This window comes from Hyla sarda, chromosome 2, assembly GCF_029499605.1.
Source record: "Hyla sarda isolate aHylSar1 chromosome 2, aHylSar1.hap1, whole genome shotgun sequence".
Taxonomy (NCBI): Eukaryota; Metazoa; Chordata; class Amphibia; order Anura; family Hylidae; genus Hyla; species Hyla sarda.
The window spans coordinates 260,701,175-260,725,918 of record NC_079190.1 but is presented as its reverse complement, the minus strand read 5'-3'; the positions used below and the strand labels follow the sequence as shown (position 1 = coordinate 260,725,918).

General features: G+C 47.9%; 1 protein-coding gene across 8 annotated transcripts in view; it reads left to right on the top strand.

The window, feature by feature from the left end:
* Positions 1–24,744, top strand: part of SRRM1 (serine and arginine repetitive matrix 1) — a 52,037-nt gene that overhangs the window by 5,497 nt on the left and 21,796 nt on the right. For 6 of the 8 annotated variants that reach the window (XM_056557061.1, XM_056557059.1, XM_056557058.1 and 3 more), the window contains exons 2-11: positions 2,780–2,869; positions 3,251–3,373; positions 6,016–6,186; positions 13,912–14,015; positions 14,109–14,330; positions 14,557–14,745; positions 14,862–14,981; positions 15,072–15,343; positions 20,588–20,668; positions 22,033–22,119. In XM_056557061.1, coding sequence (XP_056413036.1) covers positions 2,780–2,869; positions 3,251–3,373; positions 6,016–6,186; positions 13,912–14,015; positions 14,109–14,330; positions 14,557–14,745; positions 14,862–14,981; positions 15,072–15,343; positions 20,588–20,668; positions 22,033–22,119 — 1,459 coding nt within the window. Of the gene's footprint in view, positions 1–2,779; positions 2,870–3,248; positions 3,374–3,600; positions 3,729–5,359; positions 5,715–6,015; positions 6,187–13,911; positions 14,016–14,108; positions 14,331–14,556; positions 14,746–14,861; positions 14,982–15,071; positions 15,344–20,587; positions 20,669–22,032; positions 22,120–24,744 lie in introns of those variants that run through there. The other 2 variants (XM_056557064.1, XM_056557065.1) reach the window with 2 other exon arrangements.

Genomic DNA, 24,744 nt, shown 5'->3' with positions numbered 1-24,744 from the left:
CAGACAGCCACTAGACACCTATGGTGGTATATCTCCCTGAAAGCAAAAGGGTCAGGCGTTTCAAATCATATATGCCTGATCCTTCTCTCTATCAACAGCTGTTAGGGAAAGTTGCAAGCTCTCAATATACATTACGTTGTTGTCTGGTCCTGCAAAAATTTGTAGGGTTGGCCAACTTCTCATTAATGTGTATATGAGCCATTTAATTTTGGGGAGAGGGACAGAGGTGTGATGACAGTATGTATACAGCGATACAGAATGTCTGCACTGTATAAGCAACATGAATAACTAATGAAAGCTAAAACCTTTCACTTGTTAGTCGCTTAGCCGTGAGGCCTTTTGTACATATGAGGAAACAACTCAAAATGTTAAGGAATGAACTTGTGTGGTTGGATTGGGCCATAGGATATGGTCTATTCATTGATGATCATTTGCAGTGATGGTCCAGGAGATATATAAAATGATTGGGGAAAAAGTGATAACCAATTTGGTTTTATGGTGGTGGTGTATTTTGCTGGTGACACAGGGATATATACTAGGGATGTAAGAAAAAATCGATTCTCGCGATAATCGCGATTTTTCATTTGCCGATACAGAATCGATTCAAAATATTTTTGAATCGATTCTTTTAGGGATGTGGAATTTTTAATAAAACGCACTTTATCTTACCTGCCAACGAGCCCCCGGAGCTCCGGTACAGGTGTTCGGTCCCCGGGCTGTATTCTTCTTACTTCCTGTTAGTCCGGCACGTCACATGGAGCTTCAGCCTATCACTGGCCGCAGCGATGTCCCGCCTCCGCTGGTGATAGGCTGAAGCTCCATGTGACGTGCCGGACTAACAGGAAGTAAGAAGAATACAGCCCGGGGACCGAACACCTGTACCGGAGCTCCGCGGGCTCGTTGGCAGGTAAGATAAAGTGCGTTTTATTTTATTTTGCAGCCCGGACGGGATAACATGAGAAAAGTGAGCACCGGAGTACTAGATCGCCGCTGTCAAAGCTGACAGCGGCGTCTATTGGGATCTATGAATGCTCCCAGGTGGGCGATATATCGCGATGTATCGTCACCTAGACGGTATCGCGATATATCGGGATATATCGAATCGCCACACTGGTATCGCGATTCGAATCGAATCGCCAAATTCTTGGCGATTCACACCCCTAATATATACTGTGACTATTCTCTGATATGAGTTACTCTGTGGTAAACATGTGCTCTTACTTGTCTCCTGAATTGGCTTTTGTGGAACACAATGCATTACTTGTAATCTAATAACACAATATCTTTGTTCTGTACTGTACTTAACATGGTTCAGGCCTTTTAAGGCTAGGTTAACAAACTGAGCCAGACAGTCGGTTGCACTTTCATGGGGTCCCTCTGGATTCATTCAGTCTGGTATCAGTTATTAGCAAGATCTGAGCAGAGAAAACAATTAGTGCTTGCTGTATTAATGGGTTTCCCCCCCCCCCCCCCCCCCCCCATTTTTGTCTCAATATTTCAACGGATTCTGAGAGCAGAGATCTGATCCATTTAATTTTGGGGAGAAGGACAGATGTGTGAGGACAGTACGTGTACAGCGATACAGAATGTCTGCACTGTATAAGCAACATGAATAACTAATGAAAGCTAAAACCACTTAAGTTGTCAATTTTTATTGACATCTACTGTAAAAATCATAATCACAGCATTGGCGAAAGCATTTTTTTCATGAATATATGGCACTGATGGATAGTCATTCCTGCAAGATGCTCCTGAACCAGGGCCATCAAACCTTAAGCTTCTGAGATGCAGCGGTCAATAGTGAAGGCAGTTTCTTCTAAGCATTTAGACTAAGGGAATGGACTGTCACTTCATTTGCCCTTGCAGCTTGAACTTCAACTCATCCCACAAAATAAAAATTCTTAAAGGCAATATTTCATGGATAAAAACGTATCCCCTATCTTCAGGATAGGTTTTAGATCGCAGGGGGTCCGAACGCTGGGGCCCCTGCTATCTCCTATATGGAGCCCTGGCGGGGGGGCTACCATACCCCCTCCATATATCTCTATGGGAGAGCCGTGTGCAAAAGTAGTAAAACATTTTTTTAAAAATCCCTGCCTCCTTCAAGGGTCACCAGTGTTACCCTCACTAACCTGCTGGATGAGGGTTAAAGAGTTATGCCAGAAAATCTAAACATTCAAATGAAGGGCTTTGATATATAGTGGGCCTTCCCAGCCCTTTGGGGCACTTTACTGCCACCCACTCCTCTCAGTGATTATCATCATCACAGGTCCTTCAGCCACATTCTATCCTGCACTTCTGAGCTCTGCTCCCACATGTCCTGGTCACATGGTTGTGCTTAATTTGCATATCTGGATTTTTTGTGAGCGAGGTAAACAATGTTTGAATCAGTCGCCAGCACTATTACCAGTAGGTTAGTGTGGGTGACAGATTCCCTTTAAAGCTGTTATCTGCACAAGTACTTTTATTGTATTAACAATCACATCTGCATTTATAGTAGGCTTAAAATAGTTGTTTGCCTATACCTGTACTTTTAAGGATTAATTTTACAAAACCAATATGGTTTTCTAAATTTACTTGAGTGCTAAAAAAGGGATTTAAGTCACTGCTAAGTGTTCTCCGTGGTGCCCAGCTATTCCTCGCTCAATTTCAGGGGGTAGAACCAGAGCTTGGCTGATCTCCAGTTGTACTCATACCTGACTTTTTGTCTTACTTCTCTGTCCAATGTTCTAAAATGTAAGTTCCACTTTTCAATTATTTTTTCTCTTCTGATTTATAGGGCACGAGTGCGGAGCAGGATAATCGTTTCAGCAACAAGCAGAAGAAGCTTTTGAAGCAGCTAAAGTTTGCAGAATGCCTGGAAAAGAAGGCAAGTGTCACTGTATTGACTACTAAGTTTTATATTTAAATGGACACCCCTGCCAAGCAGTATTTACATGGAGTATCAAAGGGATTTTGCCATTAACAACTTATTTGCAGGCTAGGCACTAAGAGTCTGGTTGGTGGGGGACTTGCCACTGGGACTGATCACAAGAACATGAGTCCTGTGTCGCTCCTGGTTGAATGGAGCAGTGGTTTGGCATGTGCACTGCTGCTTCATTCTACTCTGTGGGCCTCAAAGGTATCCACTGCTGAACCTTGTTATATTTGTCAGGCTCTAAGAGTTGGGGCCATTTTTCTTGTCATAGAATTTATTTATTGTTTTTACTTTCTGGCTCATAGTAATAACTAATGGTGCCTTTGTTTACAGGTGGAAATGAGCAAAGTAAATCTGGAAGTTATAAAGCCTTGGATAACAAAGCGTGTAACAGAAATATTAGGCTTCGAGGATGATGTGGTTATAGACTTCATTTTCAACCAGCTGGAAGTAAAGGTATCCCTTGCTGAAGGTTTCAGACTTTAAAGTTAAAATGTGTGAAATGCAAAGACTTGTTTTATTTAGCATGTACGTTCAAATCGTTTAGAAACAATGTGGTGGCTTTAGATTAAATGGTGGTGCGTGGTATTCAGACTGCAAGTCAGGCAGAAGTTATTGTTTTGCTGTGTAAAATGGGTTAGTTGGCGAGTTTTCTAATGATGATGTGATTTATGATTTAAAAGGCCTGAACCAAATTGGAAGTTATTCCTTGCGTGTGAAGTATAGCACCATCAACTATTTAGGGCACAGCAGAGTGAGTGTCCAATGTCGCTCTGACCCAACTCTTGATGATGCAGTGTGTGTTCTGGAGGTGAGTTGTGTTACAGTGGATGAGCAAAACCAAAAAGGAACAGTAATACTGTACAATTTATAGACAGGAGTGAGGGGGATTATCGGTACTAAAATTGCCTTACAACACGTCAAGGCAAAAGTTTTCTTCGAGAAATGAAGTAGAGAGGGAGAATATCTTTTTGCAATGTAATGCTAACCTTTGTAAACGCAAATATCAAATAGAATGGAAAAATACTGTAGACTATAGGAGGCAGTTTTATTTTTAGTAGCCTAACAATCTGGACTCTCACGGACATCAAAAGGAAAAAAGAAATGCACAACAAAAAGGTACCTGCAAAAAGATTGTGGTGGATTGACAACATAGTCCATTGAATTTGTCCAACCCTGAATGAAATGCATTGTTTGTATACAATGATTCATTTGTCATATGTGACTTTGCCCCAGCACTGTGGCCTTTTTCATGTTCAGGATATGTGCAGTTCCCAGAGTCCGACCCGCACTAATCATGAACGTATGGCATATATTAAGTTATATAAGATGAAAATTCTCCTTTTAGAGCTTTTTTGAAATGTTAGATTTTATTTAGTCCTCATTGTGAGGTCTCTCCATTATTTTCCACAACTAGTCCACTGTTCACGAGAAAATAAAAAGCCGTATTTATCGGCGTATAACACGCACTGGTGTATAACACGCACCCTCAGGGAAATTTAACAGGGAAATTTGAGTAAAAAAATGTATGTAAAATTACTTTGAAGCTCTGAACTTAATGTCACATCATTCCCCCCATTTGCCATATAATTTTCCTGCTCCTCAGGCGGCTCTCGCCCCCCCCCCCCCCCCCCCCCCCCCCCCCATTGTGCCACATCATTCCTTCCCCTTTATCAACCCCTGTGCTACAACACGCCCTCCATCCTCCTGTGGCTCATCATTTACCCAGTGCCTCATTTCCCCCTGTGATTTGTGATCCCCCTGCACCTCATTTCCCCCTGTGATTTGTGATTCCCCTGCGCCTCATTTCCCCTTAGTTATCCCCCTGTGCCTCTGTGATCCCCCTCCTGTGCCTCATCATTCCCCCCCTCCCCCATGTTATCTGTGTTTTTTTACGATTGTCCTCTCTCCTTCACCCTGATTTTTCTCCCCTGCTTTTTTAAAATTTTATTTGACCTCGAGAGATGGGAGTAATCCTCGCTGCAGCAACCGCCGCTGGTCACTGTTTTAAAGTGGCCACAGCCGAGCAGCTGATCTTTTAACAAGCAGCCAGGGCTGCAGCCACTTTCAATCAGTGATCGGCAGATTTATCGGCGTATAACACGCAGGCAGGGTTTTTGCCTATAATTGTAGTTTTAAGTGTGTGCTATACGCCAATAAATACGGTAGTTGGCCCAGAGGTCATTTGGATACTTGCACTTTGTGCATGTTTTATTTTTTTCCTTATTTTTGTGGTGCGCTCATTATACTCTATTACTAGACAGCAGTTACATACTGTTCTTTTAACAGGTCTGATTTAATTGAATAGTTTGTACAATTTATTACAATTGCTTTTGTACGTTTGTTTATTTCAAAAGCATCAGTTTAAAGAGTAGATCTTTGATAACCTTTTATATTTGTGGCTATGTACTCATTATTGCTTGTTCATTTTTTGCAATTTAGATAAATGATATAACATTAAACTCAAGGTGGTTGAATTGCTGTAGGCAGTCGGAAGCAAGCCAAGCGAACACCTTTCTCTCCAGGGGAACTTGGAGATACCCAAAACCTGCCTAAGGTTCAGAGAAGAAGCTGAAGACTGCTGGAATCTGTACTTTGTGCTGTTGCGCTATGCTTGTCTCAAGGGCCTATATTTGCTTGACTATGCAAATATGTCAAATTTTCCAGTATTGTTGAGAAACCTTTTAAGCCTTTGTGGACTATACCTGTTCTCAACATGTTACCCACCAGTATAGTCTTATGGACTGTATACATTGCAGGGGAATACATGAAATCCTTCTAGCCTGCAAAGATTATAGTAAGTTGTTTCGGTAAAGAGTGCCACTTTGTAGTGAGTCTGTAGGATAGAATCTAAGTCGTTTTTGCAAAAAAAAACATTTTTATACGAGTCCTGGCAACCTCCACAAAGGATTAACAGGCAATTTGATAAGGCAAATGCTTTATTCTTGGCAGAGTATAAGCCACGAAGTTATACGAAAAAACAAATTGCTTCTCACAATTTTATGAAACTCGTTGTATATAATCCAAGTACAAATCGCACCCTCCATAAAAGTAATGCTTTCAGTGCTCACCTAAAAATCTTCCTGTTTCTTTTTCAGAACCCAGACTCAAAAATGATGCAGATTAACCTGACTGGCTTTCTAAATGGCAAAAATGCTCGGGAATTCATGGGAGAGTTGTGGCCACTTCTTTTGAGTGCACAAGAAAATATAGCTGGCATTCCTACTGCATTTCTTGAATTAAAGAAAGAAGAAATAAAACAAAGACAGGTAGGTGAACAATGTATTAATTTCTGATGATACTTCCACGATCTTTTGCCCATTGTCCTCCTTATTCAGGCGGCAGGCTTAGTGCACAGGCAGCGCTCCAGGAGCGCACTGACATCTTGGCTGCTGCTTCTGAAGCCTGCTCACAGCTGGGCCGAGGCTGGGTTCACACTACGGTTTGTGATTACAGTTCCCGTATACGGCTGGGAGGAGGGGTGGGCGGGGCTTAATCACGGCGCCCGCACTCAGCCGTATTCGGGAACCATCGTTAATGTATGTCTATGAGCCGTCCGGAGTGAATCGCAGCCTCCGGTTGGCAGCTTTTTCGGCCGTATGCGGTTTCCTGACCGCAAGCAAAAAACATGGTCGACCACGTTTTTGCTTGTGGTTGGGAAACCGCATATGGCCGAAAAAGCAGCCGACCGGAGGCTGCGGTTCACTCCGGTCGGCTCATAGACATACATTAACTACGGTTCCCGAATACGGCTGAGTGCGGGCGCCGCGATTAAGCCCCGCCGACCCCTCCTCCCAGCCGTATACGGGAACCGTGATGACAAACCGTAGTGTGAACCCAGCCTAAGGAAGCTGCAGCAAGCGGCGTTAATCACCATTCTATAGAAAGGTATGTGACGAGCCACCCCTCAGCTATCTTTACATATCATATCGTATCTCACTTTTTAAAGAGAGACTACAGGTCATCTTTGTGTATAATCTTGCCTCTTAAAAGCTAATCAGACTCTTTTTACAGGACCTCATAAACCCATGCGATACAAAGTTAAAACATTTTTCTCTATCGGCTCCATTGGGGGACACAGACCTTGGGTAAATGCTGTTGTTGCTAGGAGATTTGACACTAAGGAAACCAAAAAAGTCAGCTCCACCCAGCAGGATATACCCACCTGCAGGAGATGGACACAAGTCTTTTCCCCAGACTTGGTCTAACTTTTTTTTTATTTTTCCAGAATAGGGACGTTTAGTTTCTTATTGCCTTTTTATTTTCCTTTTTTTCAGGTGGGGACTCGGGAACATAGCGTTCACTGTTTCCCCATTTGAGATTTAGGGGGCACAGACATCGGGGATGTACTGTCAACCCCCTCTCGCCAGTGCCTGGGGTTGTACCTCATGGGTCCGGGTCCCCCACTTTTCCCTGCTTGTCTCGATTTTCAAGCCCGGCATGACGCAGGTGACAAAAGCTGGCTGAAGACTTCATGACTGAAGACTTCATTAGGTGAGTTCTTCAGATTAAGGCTAGTATCCCCCTTTTTTTTCTTTCAGGTGCGGGGGCTTGCAACCTCTGGAGACCCCCTGTTTTCGTCCCACTCCTTTTTTATTGCATCTAGTTTGGGGTCCCTATTAGGCAGGGGCTCCCTACCACTTTATTGGGGGAACTCAGTGGGCTCGAGTCAGTGGTGTAGGACTGTTTTTTCTACATTATTCACTTTATTAGTCTTCCTTCTTCAGCAGCCGCGGCTGCCTTCTCACTCGGCCTCGTGTGCCGAGGCGGCCGGGGCGCAGTTTGCTTTCACTTTCGCTTCCGCCGGCACTTTCGCTTGCTCCTGTTCCCCCGCACTCACATATGCTTTGGCGATTGGAGGGGGCGCCATTTTCAAGCCGGCATCTTCCTTCCCTGGCGGGGTTCGCTCCCTAGGGTTTTAGGAGCGCAAACCTTCTCAGCCAATGGGAACTGTGCAGGGTATTATGAGCCCAATCGGAGGCGCCCCAGTCTAATCCGGCCCCTCTCTTCTGATTGGTCCGACTGCCCATGCCTTTTTTTTCTTTTTTTTTTTTCTTTTTTTCTCCTCGTTCCTCTCCTCACAGCAGCTGCCTGGTGGGGGACACGGACGCTGGTGAGACTGTTATATTTTATCCATGTCTGAGTCCAGAACTGTTCCTCCCTCTAAGCAGGTACCTGGGGTAGTGCTGGGCGATATGACCAAAAATGAGTATCACAGTATTTTTCTAAAGTATCACAATATTTCACTGTTTTATTTTTTATTTAATTTTTTTTTTTTTTTACATTGAGACTTGCATTGAGGTGGCATAGCAGAACTAAATGGGCTTTTGGAACTAAATGATCTGAACACTGGGGCAGTGGAGTACCCTTTTAAATAGATGTAACAAACAACCCTACAGCCTCCAGCTGTTGCAAAACTACAACTCCCAGCATGTTGGACTATATAGTAGTGTATAACATAGGTCAGTGTTTCCCAACTAGGGGTGCCTCCAGCTGTTGCAAAACTACTACTCCCAGCATGCCCGGACAGCCAACAGCTGTCCGGGCATGCTGGGAGTTGTAGTTTTGCAACAGCTGGAGGGCCTACTGTAGGTATAGTATATTATACAGACCCCTGTCCATCCCAGAACCCTGACTCACCTTCCCAGTTGCTGCAGGGACCGTCCGGGGAGGGTGGTCCGGGCCATCCATCCTTCCTGTAGTGTCCGGCGGCATTCCGGGTGGAGGGTGAACTGGTCCGGTTCTCCACTCCGGGCAGGCTCTGGCCTAGTAACGCTGCATAGCCGCCATCGCGGCGTCTATGCAGCGTACTAGGCCGGAGCCTGCCTGGAGTGGAGAAGAGTACCCCTGGAGAAGGACAGCCCGGACCGGTTCACCCTCCACCCAGAATGCCGCCGAACACTTACAGGAAGGATGGATGGCCTGGACCACCCCCATTACGGGTAAGTTTAATTTTTATTGACTCGGAGGGTGGGGCCCGACCGTTATAGCGGTATGGGCAAAAATCCATACCGTGGGAGAAAAAAAAAACAATATCCGGTTTATACCGGTATACCGCCCAGTACTAACCTGGGGCCCTGGTCACCTACTATTCTTGTAAGGGCTGCAACTCAAAAATGCCTGGGTCTGCTGAACCCACTTGTTCTCCCCCCCCCAGGATGCTCTCTCAGACCCGGTGGGCTCTGCTGCCCCTCCAATATGGGTGTCTTCCCTCTCTGTCTATCTCTGACTTGGCCCAGGTCTCCCGTTCCGTGGTGACTGCCTTCGAGAGGTCCTCCTTGCACCGTTCCTCAAGAGAGACTCTCTCTCCCTCACAAGCGTAATAGGGGTCATTCCTCTGACTCCTCTCCGGAGTCTTTGTACAGTCGTAGGTGCTCCCCTCATTGGCATCGTCCCTCTGCTACGTCTTCCCGCAAGCGTCTCTCTTCCAGAAGACTCTCCCCGAGTCGTCATTCTGTGTTCCCAGAACGGCACACCAGGTCAGTGTCTCCTTCTAAAGCTGTCTCCACCCGTTCCCACTCCCCTGGACAACTAGTTGATGAGGCTTCTGCCTCTGATTCAGAAGACCACACAGACATGACCGACACGGTGGACTCATTAGTTTCGGCCATAAGAGACTCCTTTCACCTAGAGGGCCCAGGAACTTCGGACGCTGTCCCAGAAGTTCCCTTTCATCATGCCCGTCCGGCACCCAAGATGTTCAGCTCCCATGCTGAAATTGAAGCCTTGCTGGAGTCTGCCTGGAGGCACTTTGACAAGAAGTTTCAAAAAACAAAGATGGTTCAAGCGTGTTATCCCTTTGCTAAGGACCTCATTGCCCGATGGACTTCACCTCCTACCGTGGACCCACCAGTCTCCCGCCTATCTAAGGCTACTACCCTGCCTTTGCCCGATGCTGCTGCTTTTAAGGATCCAGCGGACAAAAGGGTTGAGACTTTGGCAAAATTTGCCTTTTGAGGCTGCGGGTTCATCTCTTCTCCCTGCTTTTGCCTCTGCCTGGGTTTCCAAGGCCCTTGCGGTTTGGGTTTCCCGACTCAGTCAGGGCATTTCTTCTGGGGCTTCCTCGGAAGAACTAGCCAACTTAATTCTGCTTTCTAAACTGGAAATTTTCTATGTTCTGCTTCCATGCGGTCGGCCCGCTGTGCTACCTTTGCCACGGGTAACCTAGTGGCTCTCCGTAGATCCGCGTGGCTCAAAGCCTGGGATGTGAACGCAGCCTCCAAAAAATCTCTCACTGAGCTTCCATTTACTGGCTCTCGGCTTTTGGTAAGCGCCTAGATGAAATCATCTCTGAAGACACGGGAGGGAAGAGTTCTTTATTACCTCAAAATAAGGCCCGCAGTACTACTTCCTGCCGTAAGTCTACCTCTTTTCGGACCTTCGGGGTCACGAAGGGGGCCAGGCAGGCGCCTTCTCGGGACAAGAAGGCTCCCTTCTTCCAGGCTCGCCCATCCTGGAAATCAGTTAACCGTTCGGGCTGCTTTGCGGCCAAGGTTGGCACCCGAAAACACACCTCTGCCTGAAGGGACGCCCCCACCCACAGATTTTTCTCGGGTGGGAGGTCTTCCGGGATGTCTGTACCACGCATGTACAGGACTCCTGGGTCAGAGATGTGGTATCCAATGGTTACTAGATCGAGTTTGCCTCTCTTCCAAAGGATCGCTTTTTTTTCCCCTTTCCCGAGCCCCACGGTCTCCCTCTCTGGCAAAGGCCTTTCGGGTTGCGCTTCAGTCCCTCCTTATTCAGGGGGTCATTGTCCCGGTTCCTCCCAAGGAACGTTTTCGAGGTTTTTATTACAACCTCTTTGTAGTTCCCAAGAAAGGGGGTTCCGTTCGCCCCATCTTAGATCTAAAGCTCCTCAACCGGCATCTCCTCCGGAGTCTCTCCGTTCGGTCGTGGTGACCATGGATCAGGGGGAGTTTCTTTCCTCAGTGGACATCAGGGACGCATACCTCCATGTTCCGATTTTTTTCCTGGACACCAGAGGTTCCTCAGCTTTGCTGTCCCAGAGGGACATTTCCAGTTTGTGGCTCTCCCCTTCTGCCTGGACACAGCTCCGAGGGTATTCACCAAGGTCCTTGTGCCGGTGATCGGCCTGCTACGGACGAGGGGGGGTCTCAGTGATTCCTTACTTGGACGACCTTCTGATCAAGGCTTTGTCCAGAGACCAGATTCTAGATTGTCTCACTCTTCAGGCCCTGTCTCGCTTCGGTTGGTTGGTCAATCGGGACAAGTCCAAGCTGTCCCCCACTCAGTCCTTGGTTTTTCTGGGACTTCAGTTCGACACCCAGTCCGCCCGGGTTCTCCTCCTGCCGGACAAGCGTCTGACCCTTCTGTCGGGGGTTCGTATACTCAGGAACCCCTCCCCAGTGTCCATTTGCTTTTGCATGGAAGTCCTGGGTCGGATGGTGGCGGCCATGGAGGCCATTCCCTTCGCTCAGTTTAATTTTCGACCCCTTTAACTCGCGATTCTATCCCGGTGGTACAGGTCTCCCTCGTCCCTCGATCGCAAGATTGTACTTCCTCGGACATCTCGCCGCTCCCTTCTGTGGTGGCTCCGCTCCCCTCTACTTCTTCAGGGGCGCTCCTTCCTGCCCCTCCATTGGCTGGTTGTCACGACGGATGCCAGCCTTTCGGGTTGGGGGGGGGGGGGTTCCGAGACCGGACAGTCCAGGGCCTTTGGTCTCCCAGAGAGACACTCCGGCCATCTCAGCAATTCACATCCCAGGTGTAAACACTTGTGAAGCGGACTTACTTAGCTGGTCCTCTCCCGACCCCGGCGAGTGTTCATCCGGAGGTGTTTGCAGAGATCTGCGACCTCTGTGGAACTCCAGATGTGGACCTCTTTGCACCCCCGTTCTCTGGCAGCGGATGCTCTGGTGATTCCTTGGTCGGGGTTCGCCCTACCTTATCTGTTCCCTCCTCTTCCTCTCCTTCCCAGGGTCCTGAGGAAGCTCAAAGTGGACGGCATTCCCGCCATTCACGTGGCTCCAGATTGGCCTCTGAGGGCGTGGTACGCAGACATCGTCCGGCTCCTGGACGACGTTCCGCTGCGCCTTCCGTTTGGTCCGGACCTTCTCTCTCAGGGTCCCCTGTGCCACCCCAATTTACCGTCACTGCATTTGACGGCGTGGCGGTTGAGACCGCGGTACTAAGGGCCCGTGGCTTCTCAACACAGGTGATTCACACCATGCTCAAGACGCGCAAGCCCTCTTCCGCGAAGATATACCACCGTACCTGGCGGTCTTATTTTCGTTGGTGTGAATCTTTCTCTTTCTCCAGTGGTTTTCTCCCTTACCCGACTCCTTTCATTTTTGCAGTCAGGGTTGGAACAGCAATTAGCTCTCAGCTCTTTAAAGGGTCAAGTTTCGGCCCTTTCCATTCTTTTACAACGCCCTCTGGCATCTGATTCTCATGTTCGGACCTTTCTTCAAGGAGTGGCCCACGCGGCTCCTCCTTACAGGTCTCCTACACCTCCTTGGGATCTGAATTCGGTCCTTGGCGCCCTACAGGGCGCACCCTTTGAACCCCTCAGGGAGGCTTCCCTTCGTCTCCTTTCCTGGAAGGTGGCGTTCCTTATGGCAATTGCCTCCATCAGACGGGTTTCGAAGTTGGCGGCTCTTTCTTGCTGCTCTCCCTTTCTAATTGTCCATCAGGACAAAGTTATTTTTCGTCCGGTTCCTTCTTTTTTTACCTAAGGTGGTTTCTGCCTTCCACCTTAATAAGGATATCGTCCTCCCGTCCTTTTGTCCCACTCCATCTCATCCCAGGGAGCGTATGCTTCATAAACTTGATGTGGTACGGGCGGTGCGTACCTACCTGTTATGTCTTTTCGTCAATGTAATTCCTTTTTTGTTCTTACGGACGGTCACCGTAAGGGTCTACCTGCTTCTAAGGCAACCATTTCGCGGTGGATAAAGTCTGTCATTTCAGAAGCTTACTGTTGCAGGGGGAAGACCCCCTCCTTTCAGGGTTTCAGCTCACTCCATGTGGTTTCAGCTCACACCACGTGTTCTGTCGGAGCTTCCTGGGCTGTCCATAACAGCTTCAGCCTCTCAAGTCTGTAGGGCGGCTACCTGGTCGTCCTTGCACTCTTTTACTAAATTCTACCAGCTTCATACCTTTGCATCCGCTGATGCTAGTCTGGGCCGTAAGGTGTTGCAGGCGGCGGTGGCCCAACCTGCCCCTTGTTTGTTTTCTGTGCCCACCCTAGGGACTGCTTTGGTATGTCCCAAGGTCTGTGTCCCCCAATGGAGCCGATAGAGAGGGAGGGATTTTTGTCTTACCGTAAAATCCTTTTCTCGGAGGATCCATTGGGGGACACAGCTCCCGCCCTTTGGTGTTCCGGTTTTGGTTACCTGTCCGAGGTTGTGTTCAGTTAATTTTTTGTTCTGGTTACCTCGGACTGGTCTGGGTTTCTGCCTCTCGATCCTCTCCTACTGCTTGGGGACTAAACTGATTACCTCAGGCTCTGTAGGCAGGTATATCCTGCTGGGTGGAGCTGACTTTTTTGGTTTCCTTAGTGTCAAGTCTCCTAGCAACAACATCATATACCCAAGGTCTGTGTCCCCCAATGGATCCTCCGAGAAAAGGATTTTACGGTAAGGCAAAAATCCCTTTTTTGAGCTACTCTAGCATAGCATCTTTGAGTTTACCCACTGTAGAGGTTGAATTTACAGGCCTTTAGTTTCTGGCTATCTTCTTCAGTCCAACACTGAATGGAAAGGTGGTGTGCTGGTGACTGTCGCTTGATTTTAATGGCAGACTCAGGACTTGTTTTTATAGTTGGTGGATATCCTTATGGTGGCACTATTAGCAATATATGCATATTACATAATCTTTGGAGAAGGGATAAATGTTGCTCGTGATCCATACCTTTTTAAATATAATTCAGAAAACATGAAATAAACACTTGTTACATCCATGACAGCCTGTACAATACATTTGTATGCCACTTAATACCATATAAAATCACTGATCTTATTATTTTTAAGATTGAACAGGAGAAATTGGCCTCTTTGAAGAAGCAAGATGATGAGAAAGATAGAAGAGATAAAGATGACAGAGATAAAAGAGATCGATCTAGAAGTCCGCGAAGGTAATTTTTAATGTTTTATGTAAGTAGCAGTCATTTGATGCTTGTCTGTATGGCTTATCAAGGTAACCTAATGGGGTGTTTTTGTTTCTCTAGACGAAAATCTAGGTCCTCTTCACCAAGGAGAAGGTCCTCTTCACCGCGGAGGAAATCTCCAAGCAGAAGAGAGAGGAAAAGAAGCCACTCTCATTCTCCACGGCACAAGACAAAAAGTCCTAGCCCTCCTCCAGTTTTTGAGACGAGAGAGCCAGAGGTACAGGAACCTGAACCATCACTTAATGTGAAGGAGCCATCTGTGCAAGAGGCAACATCATCTAGGTAACGGAGTGAGCCCTAATTTAACTAGGCATGTGATAACTGTGTCCTTTCTGTGCATTATTTATAGTTGCTGCAAATTCCTGGTGTAGCAAGCCCCGCTGCCTTTCTATCTTTGACTTTTTACATTTATGCTTTTTACGTTGAACTTGAAATCAATTTTTTTTTATTTTAAAAAGATGTTAAAGGTTGTCCCTTTCTCTCTTCTCTTCCCCCCCCCCCCCCCCAGTGACATAGTCAAGATCCCTAAACCTGATTCTGCACCAGATACCAAGGATGCATCACCAGAACCAAATTTGCGCAAAATTAAAGAGAAGGAAAGACACCGTCACAGGTCTCGTACGCGCTCAAAATCAAAGTCCAAATCTCGTTCACCTTCCCATTCTAGGCCACGGAGACGACATCGTTCAAGATCCAGGTAGAGCTTTACTCTTTATAGTATAAAAGTTATAAAAAAAATCTTTTTTTTTTTTCTTCAACATATTGTTTGAGTTGATTTTATCAAAAGATCCTAATACAGTTGTTATATGATAGATCCTACAGCCCGAGAAGGCGCCCTAGCCCCCGTCGTAGGCCATCTCCTCGAAGGAGAAGTCCCCCTCGCCGAATGCCTCCTCCACCTAGACACAAGAGAAGCAGAAGTCCTATTAGGCGGTAAGTATTTGATCTGTTTCAACTTTTGTATGAGCATATGCTTATTACAAAGCATATATATTAAAATTATGTAATCTTGTAAACATCCAGGAGGAGACGTTCTTCAGCATCTTTGTCTGGAAGTAGTAGCTCATCATCCTCATCCCGATCACCTCAACCACCTCCAAAGAAGCAGCCTAAAAGAATATCCTCAAGCCCACCACGCAAACCTCGCCGCTCACCTCCTTCTGCCAGTCCTCCACGGAGACGATACAGACAGTCTCCACCTCCAAGCCCACCACAGAAAAGGCGTTCTCCATCACCACAGCAGTCATCACGTTCAAGAAAATCTAGAGTATCTATTTCACCTCCTCGTCCTTTAGGTAATCTCATTTTGTATGGTTAATAGAAAATATTTTTCTTGGTCGCTCTTCATTGGGGGGACACAGAAATCATGGGTATATGCTCTTGCCACTATGAGGCGCTGACACTAGGAAAAAAGTTGGCTATTCCCTGGCAGGATATACCTGCCCACTGGAAGTGAGGTAATCAGTTTTAGCTAATGTCAGTAGGAGGCAAGACACAGGTCTTGGAGCTCTCTAGAACTGGTCTTTTTTTTTAAATTATTTTCTAGTTAGGGCTGTTTAGTTAGCTTTTTTTTTTTCCTCCTTTTTGTTTCTCATTTTCAGATGGGGGTTCAGGAGCATGGCGCTACCTGTTCCTCTCTCCCCCCCCCCCCCATATGCGACAAAGGGGCAGAGACAGTGTGTGTACTGTTAACCCCTTCTTGCCAACGGCCAGCGCCTGGAGTTTGTACCCTGGGTCTGGGTCACCCACTGCCCCTGCATAGGGCTGGGCGGTATATCGGTTCATACTGAATACCAACATTTTTGTGCTGGATGATATGAATTTTAACCCATACTGCAATACTGGTTTGTCCCCTCCCCCTCGGGAATTAATGAATCAGCCTAGCGCTGCGCTGTCCCCACATCGGGGAACTAATCCTATGTGACCTGCGAGTGCTGGGAATCTGGACTCTCCCCCTTTGGTGCTGTCTTGGGAGCACCAGTCAGGAAAAGCCCAGTGCCTTTCTGCGCCTCTCATGAATGTAGCTTGGCTCTGCCCCTCCTTCCGCAGTGAGCCCTCCAGGCTTAGGGTGCTGCAGTAGTTGTTCACGCTACCAGGGATGTCAGAGGCGGTCTCCCTCCTCTGACTCCATTCAGGGCCATTTATGCTCCAACTCAGCGGAAGCCTGTCTAGCCAGGCACCGCTGTGTCTCAGGATTAGGTACTGAGTGATATATTAAAACCAAATTTTTTTTTTTTTTTTTTTGATCTGTCGGGTACGCTTTAATATCTGTTTTTATCAGATTATCTGCTGGGTCCTTTTCTGGGACTGTATATGTCCAGATAGCTCTATCGGCACAATGTTTTTTGCCCTATGCCTCTGCCATACCCAATTCTGCAGAGTTCTCACTCTGGGGGAGCATGGTGAAGGGCCGTTACGTGGTCCCTGGAGTTTCTGGGGTTACATTCTCTGCCTGTTTTTCCCTTACTCTTTGTACAATGCCATGTTGACTGTGCAAATGGCTGGCCCTAGTCCCTCCCTATGGGGGCACAGCTCTGGTCCGGTGCCCTTATAAGGCTTTTGCGTTCCTGGCGGACGCCTAGTGCCTTTTCGGGGTTCTTCCTCCGATGGCCATCCATCAAGGGAGGGTTCATGGTGTGTGCATACACTGATTCCCTCCTCCACAGGTCATCTCGTATCTGCTACACCCGCAGTTGACATTCCGGTACCTCACGGCCAGTGCAAGGTGTCCGATGGATTGACCTGTTGCACACTATGGACCCATATAGGGATGTAAGAAAAAATCGATTTGCACGATTATCGCGATTTTTTCATTTGCCGATACTGAATCGATTCAAAATCTTTTATAATCTATTCTTTTAGGGATGTGGAATTTTTATCTCCTGATGCCCGGAACAGCATGTCCCGGGCATCAGGAGATACAAGTTCCACATTTGTGGAGCCAGGCAGGCCGGATCTGACACGGCAGCGCTCTGGGTGTATGGAGCGGGCTCCGACTCGTGCCCGCTCCATACTCTGCGACCCCCCCCCCCCCGGCTGATATCAGTAGCCGGGGGCCGCTGATGCATCACCGCCGCTAGTATCCAGCATGCGGTGCTCTGCATTGTGTATGGAGCGGGCTGTTCTCAGCAGCCGGGGGCCGCCACTAATAGCCAGCATGCGGCGATCGCCGCGGCTGGCTATTAAAGGAGTACTCCGACGCACACTTTTCTCGTTTTATCCCGTCCGGGCTGCAAAATAAAAGAAAACGCACTCTCTCACCTGCCAACGAGCCCCCGGAGCCCCGGTACAGGTGTTCGGTCCCCGGGCTGTATTCTTCTTACTTCCTGTTAGCCCGGCACGTCACACGGAGCTTCAGCCTATCACCAGCTGCAGCAATGTCCCGCTGCCAGTGATAGGCTGAAGCTCCGTGTGACGTGCCGGGCTAACAGGAAGTAAGAAGAATACAGCCCGGGGACCGAACACGTGTACCGGAGTTCCGGGGGCTTGTTGGCAGGTGAGAGAGTGCGTTTTCTTTTATTTTGCAGCCCGGACGGGATAAAATGAGAAGTGTGTGCCGGAGTACTAGATCGCCGCTGTCAAAGCTGACAGCGGTGTCTATTGGGATCTATGAATGCTCCCAGGTGGGCGATGTATCGGGATATATCGTGATGTATCGTCACCTAGACGGTATCGCGATATATCGGGATATATCGAATCGCCACACTGGTATCGCGATTCGAATCGTATCGCCAAATTCTTGGCGATTCACACCCCTAGACCCATACCAGTGAGCCAGACAGTAGTCTGCGTGGTTCCTCCACCGCCTGTCATTTCTCACATGCCTTATGTCTCTGCGACTGGACTTCCGGTACCCCACTACCAGTGCGCGGTGTCCAAAGAAGTGCCCTGTCATGGCTCCTCAGCCTCCCCTGATCTCCCAATGTGGGGGGGATTCTATCCATGGCTCCTAGGCCTCCCCATCCTCCCACCTGCGACCAAGGGGGCACAGTGATTGGCGATATGACCGTTTTTCCTTTTTCGCCAGCACCTGGAGGGGTACTCGTTCAGCCAGACTGTTGTCTGCACAGTTTCTGATGCAATCGGTCTCCCATCCCTGGGCTGCCACGTGCATGGCTGGGATTTCCAGCACCTCACTGCTGGTGGAAGAAATCTGGAAGAGGGTCCCCTGCAGGTACACGGAACTGACGTCAACCAGGCTGTGGTCAGTGTGGTTTACTACTACATTGGGTCACCTACCATTCACTTCCCACACCTTGGCGGAAGTTCAGGCATCCCACTGCTGAGGTGTAGTTCTGAGTGAGGGAACCCATGCTGCTCCATGGGCCTTTCACAATGCACCACGTAGTGGTTCACAGGGTTCCCTTCTATCTCAGGTCCCTCTCCACAGGCCTGCTGCTATCACGGATAAGGGCTGGTAAGCCACTTTCAGTGTGTGGTTCTGAGGACTAAACTGGTGTGTTCACGGTCTCTATGCCAATTAGCCAGACTGTTTGCATGGTTTTTTATCCGCCAGGTCACCTTCCCCATTCCTGCCGCTCCAGCGGCAGACGTTTGGTGACAGTTTCAGTGTGAAGTTCCGAAGAAGTGGCTCTGTGGATTCATTGGGCCTTTCTTCCTGTAAGTCAGACTGTCTGCATATTTCCTGCACCTCATTCGTCCTTCATCTCTTTAGTCTGCGACTGCAATTCTGGTGTATAGTGCCATTAAGAGATGGGGTGTGGGTGTTTCCTGCAGGTTCTATGGACCTCGCAGCAGCACTCTTGGTTCCCCTTTCTAACAGCATATCATTAGTCTTCTAAGGGCAGGGTTGTGGCACACCATTGAGTGCTGAGACTAGTTTCCATGCTTCCAGACATTTGGATGTCTGTGGTTCCCTTTGTGGTTGCATTCTTGGTACCTCCCTCTACTATCATGAGGTACCCATGTCTGTGTCCCTACATATGCTCTGGACACCCTGCTCATGTAGAGCCTTCCTCCCATCCTTTTCGGTGGGGTGTACCTCAGGGCTTCCTGTGTAATTGTTTCCGCAGGTCTGTGGTGGTTGAGCACCTCTGTTCTTGCATGGGGCCTGCTGGGGTGACGTCCTGTTCTGCACGGCCTCTCCTGGACTGCTGTGGTGTACCTTATTTTCTGGGTCTGTCCTCCTCCTAGTCCTTTGGGCCTTTGTGATGATTGCGGTCCCAGGCACGTGTAGTGCCCCTGCCCAGGCTTCTCCACAATTTTATTGTGAGGCGGTCGTTCTGTACCACTCTTCTTCTTGTCCCGGCATAGCAGTATGTTTCCTGGAGCATTTCACGGTTGTTGGTTTTGCTCCCCCTACAGGTGGGGCACCTCCCGGTGTCTTGAGTCTCCAGTTCCATGTCTCCGTTCCAGTTTTTCGGGTTACTCCTTACTTTCAATTTTTGTCCTTTGGGGTCCCTTTACTCCGGGGTTGGACTACTTGGTTGTTCCAGTCGGGACATTTTTCGGCTGCAGCATGGCTGTGGTTTCTTCCCGCTTTTCAGCCAGTGTGGCGTCCTCTGAGTCCGCTCTTCTCCCTGGGTGCTCACGCTGTGCCCCTGGGACAGTGTTTTTTGGCGCCTACACCTTTTTGGTTCCGATCGTCTGCACATTGCCTCTCCAGAGACTGTTCCCATATCTTTTACAGAGGTTTCTGGTCTTCACCTTGTCTGACTCTCCTTCGGCTCTCCCTGGCGTTTTCTCACCAGGTTCTCTGGTTTCGGTTGATCCTCTGTATGGGGTTCTCTTGTCGTTCCGTTTTGGTTCCCAACCAGGCTTTCCCTCTGTCTGGTTCTTTGCTTCTTGGAGTTGGTTTCCTACATCCTTCCAGGTTGGTTTGGCCCATCGGGTCTCTGCATTGCCCCTTCTTGTTGGTTTAGAGTCTCTTATAAGGACCATGGCCTACTAGTCCATCTCCATGGACAGTGGGAACTTCTGGACCCTCAGTTCCAGGCCTCGGTTGCCTTTTAGCCCAGGGTCTCGTCTGAGTCCTACAGCCAGCTGGGGTTCAGTCTCCGGACTGTCTCCCTTTCTCTGGTGTTGGTCTTCCCACCCCAGGGACTGCTTTGGTACATCCCATGGTCTGTGTCCCCCAATGAAGAGCGACCGAGAAAAGGAGATTTTTTTTTTTTTTGTACTCACCGTAAAATCTTTCACGTAGCCTTCATTGGGGGACATAGCACCCCACCGATGTCTTCATTCTTTCCAGATAGCCTTTTACGGTTCTTGAGTGTTTCTCCGGGATTCCTTTCTAGGGTCCTTTTGGACTTGTTTCTTGGTTGGCTTCTCCTACTGCTTTGTGACAAAACTGATTACCTCACTTCCAGTGGGCATGTATATCCTCCCAGGGAGGAGCCTAGTTTTTTTTTTTCCTAGTGGCAAGAGCATATACCCATGCTCTTTTTCCCACAATGAAGGTTAAGAGAGAGAGAGAGGTTTTACGATGAGTACAAAAAATCTCTTTAATCATCCTTTTGTATAGATTAACTTTTATTGCTATCCTAGTTTACATTTGTTTTTGGTATATTTTATTATAGTGTCAAAACACAAGCTTATAGAGAAGCAGAAAACTCCATCACCTTCCCCAAAGCCACGTAAAAGGGAAATATCAGAATCTGGTAAGTTGGGAAACCTATAGTTAATGTCCATCCGCTACATATTCTTCAACACTGCATCCATCCATAAAGGAGTTCTCTGGCATACAAAAACTTATATAAGTGTCAGATTACGGGGGATCCCACCGCTAGCCTATACTTGGGATAGGGGATACGTTTTTTTTTGTAACCCATACCGCTTTAAAGGGGTACTCCTGTGGAAAACTTTATTTTTTTTTATTTTTTTTAATCAACTGGTGCAAGAAAGTTAGATTTGTAAATTGCTTCTATTAAAAAATCTTAATCCTTCCAGTACTTTTTAGGGGCTATATATTACAGAAGAAATGCTTTTCTTTTTGGATTTCTCTGTCACGACCACAGTGCTCTTTGCTGTCCATTTTTGGAATTGTCCAGAGCAGGAGAAAATCCCCATAGCAAACATATGCTGCTCTGGACATTTTGCCATACATTTTAAAGAAATTGTGGGATTCATCATCCTATTTCAATAACATTGTTTTAATTGTTAAAACACTTTTCTAAAATGTATATTTATTTTTTATTTGAATTTTTTTGCCACCAAGTCCCTTTTAGGTGACTTCTATAAACAATCATTTGATCAGTCCAGTGCAATGTTATTGAATTGATCAATTTACAGTTAGAGAAAATGTATCCAGCACGGCTGCCATGACAACAGATTTCCTACAATCTCTGCGAGGAGCCGATCCAACCCCCTTAAAGGGGTACTCCGGCCAATGACATCTTATCCCCTATCATATCCCCTGTAGGGGATAAGATGGCTGATTGCGAGGGCCCCTTCCGCTGGGACCCTCCACGATCTCTGTGCAGCACCCGCATTGTCACACCCCCTCCCATAGGCATGAATGGAGGGGGCATGGTGGGACGTCGGGTCTCCAGTCCTGCTAGCTATTAGCTCCAGCACTCAGCTGCTGGATATGTAGCGGTCCCAAGCCCACTAAATACACCCTTAGCAGCCCATGCCGAAAATAAACCATGGTTGTTAAAGGAGGTGCCACCACGAGACTTCTTTTTAAATGAAAAGTGTGCTAGGAATATTGTAACAAGTGTCTACTAAAAAGGCACAATACTCCAACTTCAAATTCGTTGTTTGTCCCTTAGTTTCCTTGGGAGAAGACAGAAAAGGGTATGTAAAAGGGTCCGATAAATGGACAACCATATCAGAGGGTGAGAAGCTTTTTACAATAGCGGTCTACCCCTTCTCTAGTACTAAAGGGGCTTGTAAAAAGTAGCTATCGTGTCAAATTTCCTTAATAAATGTCTGACTACCCCCCAGCATCAGGAACTGCACTTATTTCAGAATTGCAAGATCTATGTATTTTTCAGTTTCAAGATCCACTTTGCTTTTGTAGATGATGATAAGGGAGGAAAAATGGGGACATCCGATTCAGTACAGCAACGTCGTCAGTATAGGAGACAAAATCAGCAGTCTTCCTCAGGTAATTTCTGTTCATAAATTTATTTATTTTTTTATATTCATAGACTGGGATTTACCAATCCATCCAACTGATTAGAAAATTTTTGTCTTGTATTAATAATAAATCTAGTGTGTACACTTTAGTTTGGAGGATGACAGACATGCTTAAATGTTTTTTCTACTGGTTAAAGTAAACGTTTAAATTTTTTCGTTCATCTTCATTGGGGGACACAGATACCTTGGGTATATGCCACTAGGAGGCTGACACTAGGCAACAAGTCAGACCCGCCTATAGACTCTGAGCTATCAGTTTTAGCTTAGTGTCCGTAGGAGGCAGACACAGGTCTGGACTTCTCCAGGCCTAGTCTTTTTATTTTCTAGTTTAGGGTCCCGTATGCAGCTTTTTAAATTTTTTTCTCTCTCCTTTTTATTTCTCTTTTTAGATGGGGGTTCAGGAGCAATAGCACTCACTGTTCCCCCATTTGCGAAGAAGGGGCACAGGCATCAAGTTATGCACTGTCAATCCCTTGCCACCGGTCAGCACCTGGGGTTGCACCTTTGGGTCCAGGTCCCGCTACCTACCCTGCTTGTCTCGCTGTCTCACCCCGGCTTGAAGCAGGTGTTTAATAGCTGTCTGAAGACTTCAGTAGGTAAGTTTTCCCGGGACAGAATATTTTTTTTTTCCCCCTTTTCCTTCTCTTTTATTCAGTTTTTTCAACCTCTGTATTCCCCCTGTTTTGGGCCCACTCCTCTTTATTCATTCTAGGGACAGTTCCTGCTCTGCAATCCTGAAGTCAGGGTCAGTCACTAGGGCAAGCTTTATTCACCTGGGGCAATTTTGAGAGCCCCGCAGTTCTAACCTGGTGGCTGCGCTGTACACGCACGACCGTCATTTTACTTTCACTTTGGACGCCTACACGTGTGAGGCAACCGTAGCGTCGGGGGTTACCTTCCCTGTCGATGCGCCTCAGAGCTCCGGGGGTCATTAATTGAGGCTGCGACCTAGTCGCAGCATATAGCTCCGCCCACTCCCCGTCTGCCAGCATTTCGGGGAGGGGGGGGGGGGTTCTGGCCCCCTTTTCACCTCATCCTATGGCCAGCGCTGCAGGGGTCATCCCTGGGTGCCTCTCTCCTCTCCTCCAATGAGGGCCAGCCTGGATATGACTCTGCCCCTTTCTCCTTAGGCTTAGCCCTTCATTCACACTCCTGGACAGAGTGCTGGCTCTTCACACTACAGCCTGCTTCTCCTCTCCATCTGAGGGACACAGACATCTGTTGAGACTGCTCCATTTTTATTTTATTTTTTTGCCAACTTCCTTTTTGCTTGCACCTGTGTTTGAACCAAGACCCCAGACAGGTCACTGAGGCCCTGGTCACTTGTTATGCTTGTGTGGGCTGCTCTCCTCATGGGTCTTCCTTTTCCTCGCTGGCCCCCCCCGGAAACGACCCTGTTCTAGGGGTAACTCTTCTGATCGGAGTCCTAGGTATCCAGGTCTGCCTGCCAGGTCCACCTCGCCTTCATCTAAGGCTGCCTCCACCTGTTCCCATTCTCCTGGGGAGCTGGAAGATGAGGCGTCAGGTTCTGCCTCTGATCCAGGGGACCGAGCCAGCGTGTCTGACATGGTTGACAACTTGGGGTTAACCATCAAGCACACCTTTCACCTGGTGGACCCCGGAACTTCGGACCCAGCTCCCGAAGTTTCCTTTCATCGCTTCCATCACTCTCCTTAAGGTATTCAGCTCTCATTCTGTATTTGACACCGTACTAGAAATGGCATGGAAGCATCCAGACACAAACTCAGGGGGACTACTCTACCATTGGCAGATGCAGCCTCCTTTAAGGACATGGTGGACAAGAGGTTTGAGAATCTGGCCAAGTTCGCCTTTGTAGCGGTGAGTTCATCCTTGCTTCCGGCCTTTAGTTCTGCTTGGGTGTCCAAAGCCTTTTCTGTCTGGGCTTCCCAGCTCCGCCAGGGCATTTTGCCCGGGGCCCCTTTTGGAAGATTTGGTGGATCTTGCACTTTAACTCTCCAATGCTGAAGACTGCTTGTGCTCTGCTTTCCCGCAATCTGCCCGTTGTACGGCTTTTTGCCACAGGTAACCTGGTGGCGATTCGTCGCTCCATGTGGCTCAAGGCCTGGGATGCCGATGATGTTTCCAAGAAATCTCTCCCTGAGCTTCCTGTTTCTGGGACCAGACTCTTCGGGAAACACCTGGATGAGATTATGTCCGAGGCTACTGGAGGTAAGGGCTCCTTATTACTGCAGAACAAGTCTCGCCGTACCGATTCCCACAGGAAGTCAACCTTCTTTTGGCTTGGGTCAGGCAGCAAGATCGGTGCCCTCCTTCAAGGCTCGCCCCACCTAAAAGTCTGATAACCGTTCCGGCCGTTTTGTGGCCAGGTCGGGTACCCGTAAGCCTCCCTCCGCCTGAAGGGATGCCCCCACCCGGATATTCTTTTCGGTGGGAGGATGTCCCTGTTTGGGGATGTTTGGCGTGCCCACGTGCAGGACTCTTGGATCCGACGGCTATAGCATCGAGCTTGCTTCCCTTTCAAGGGACCGCTTTTTTCGATTTTGCTCTCCTTCCTCAGCTTCCGCTTTTCGGGTCGTGCTTCAGACCCTTCTCGATCAGGGATTGATCATTC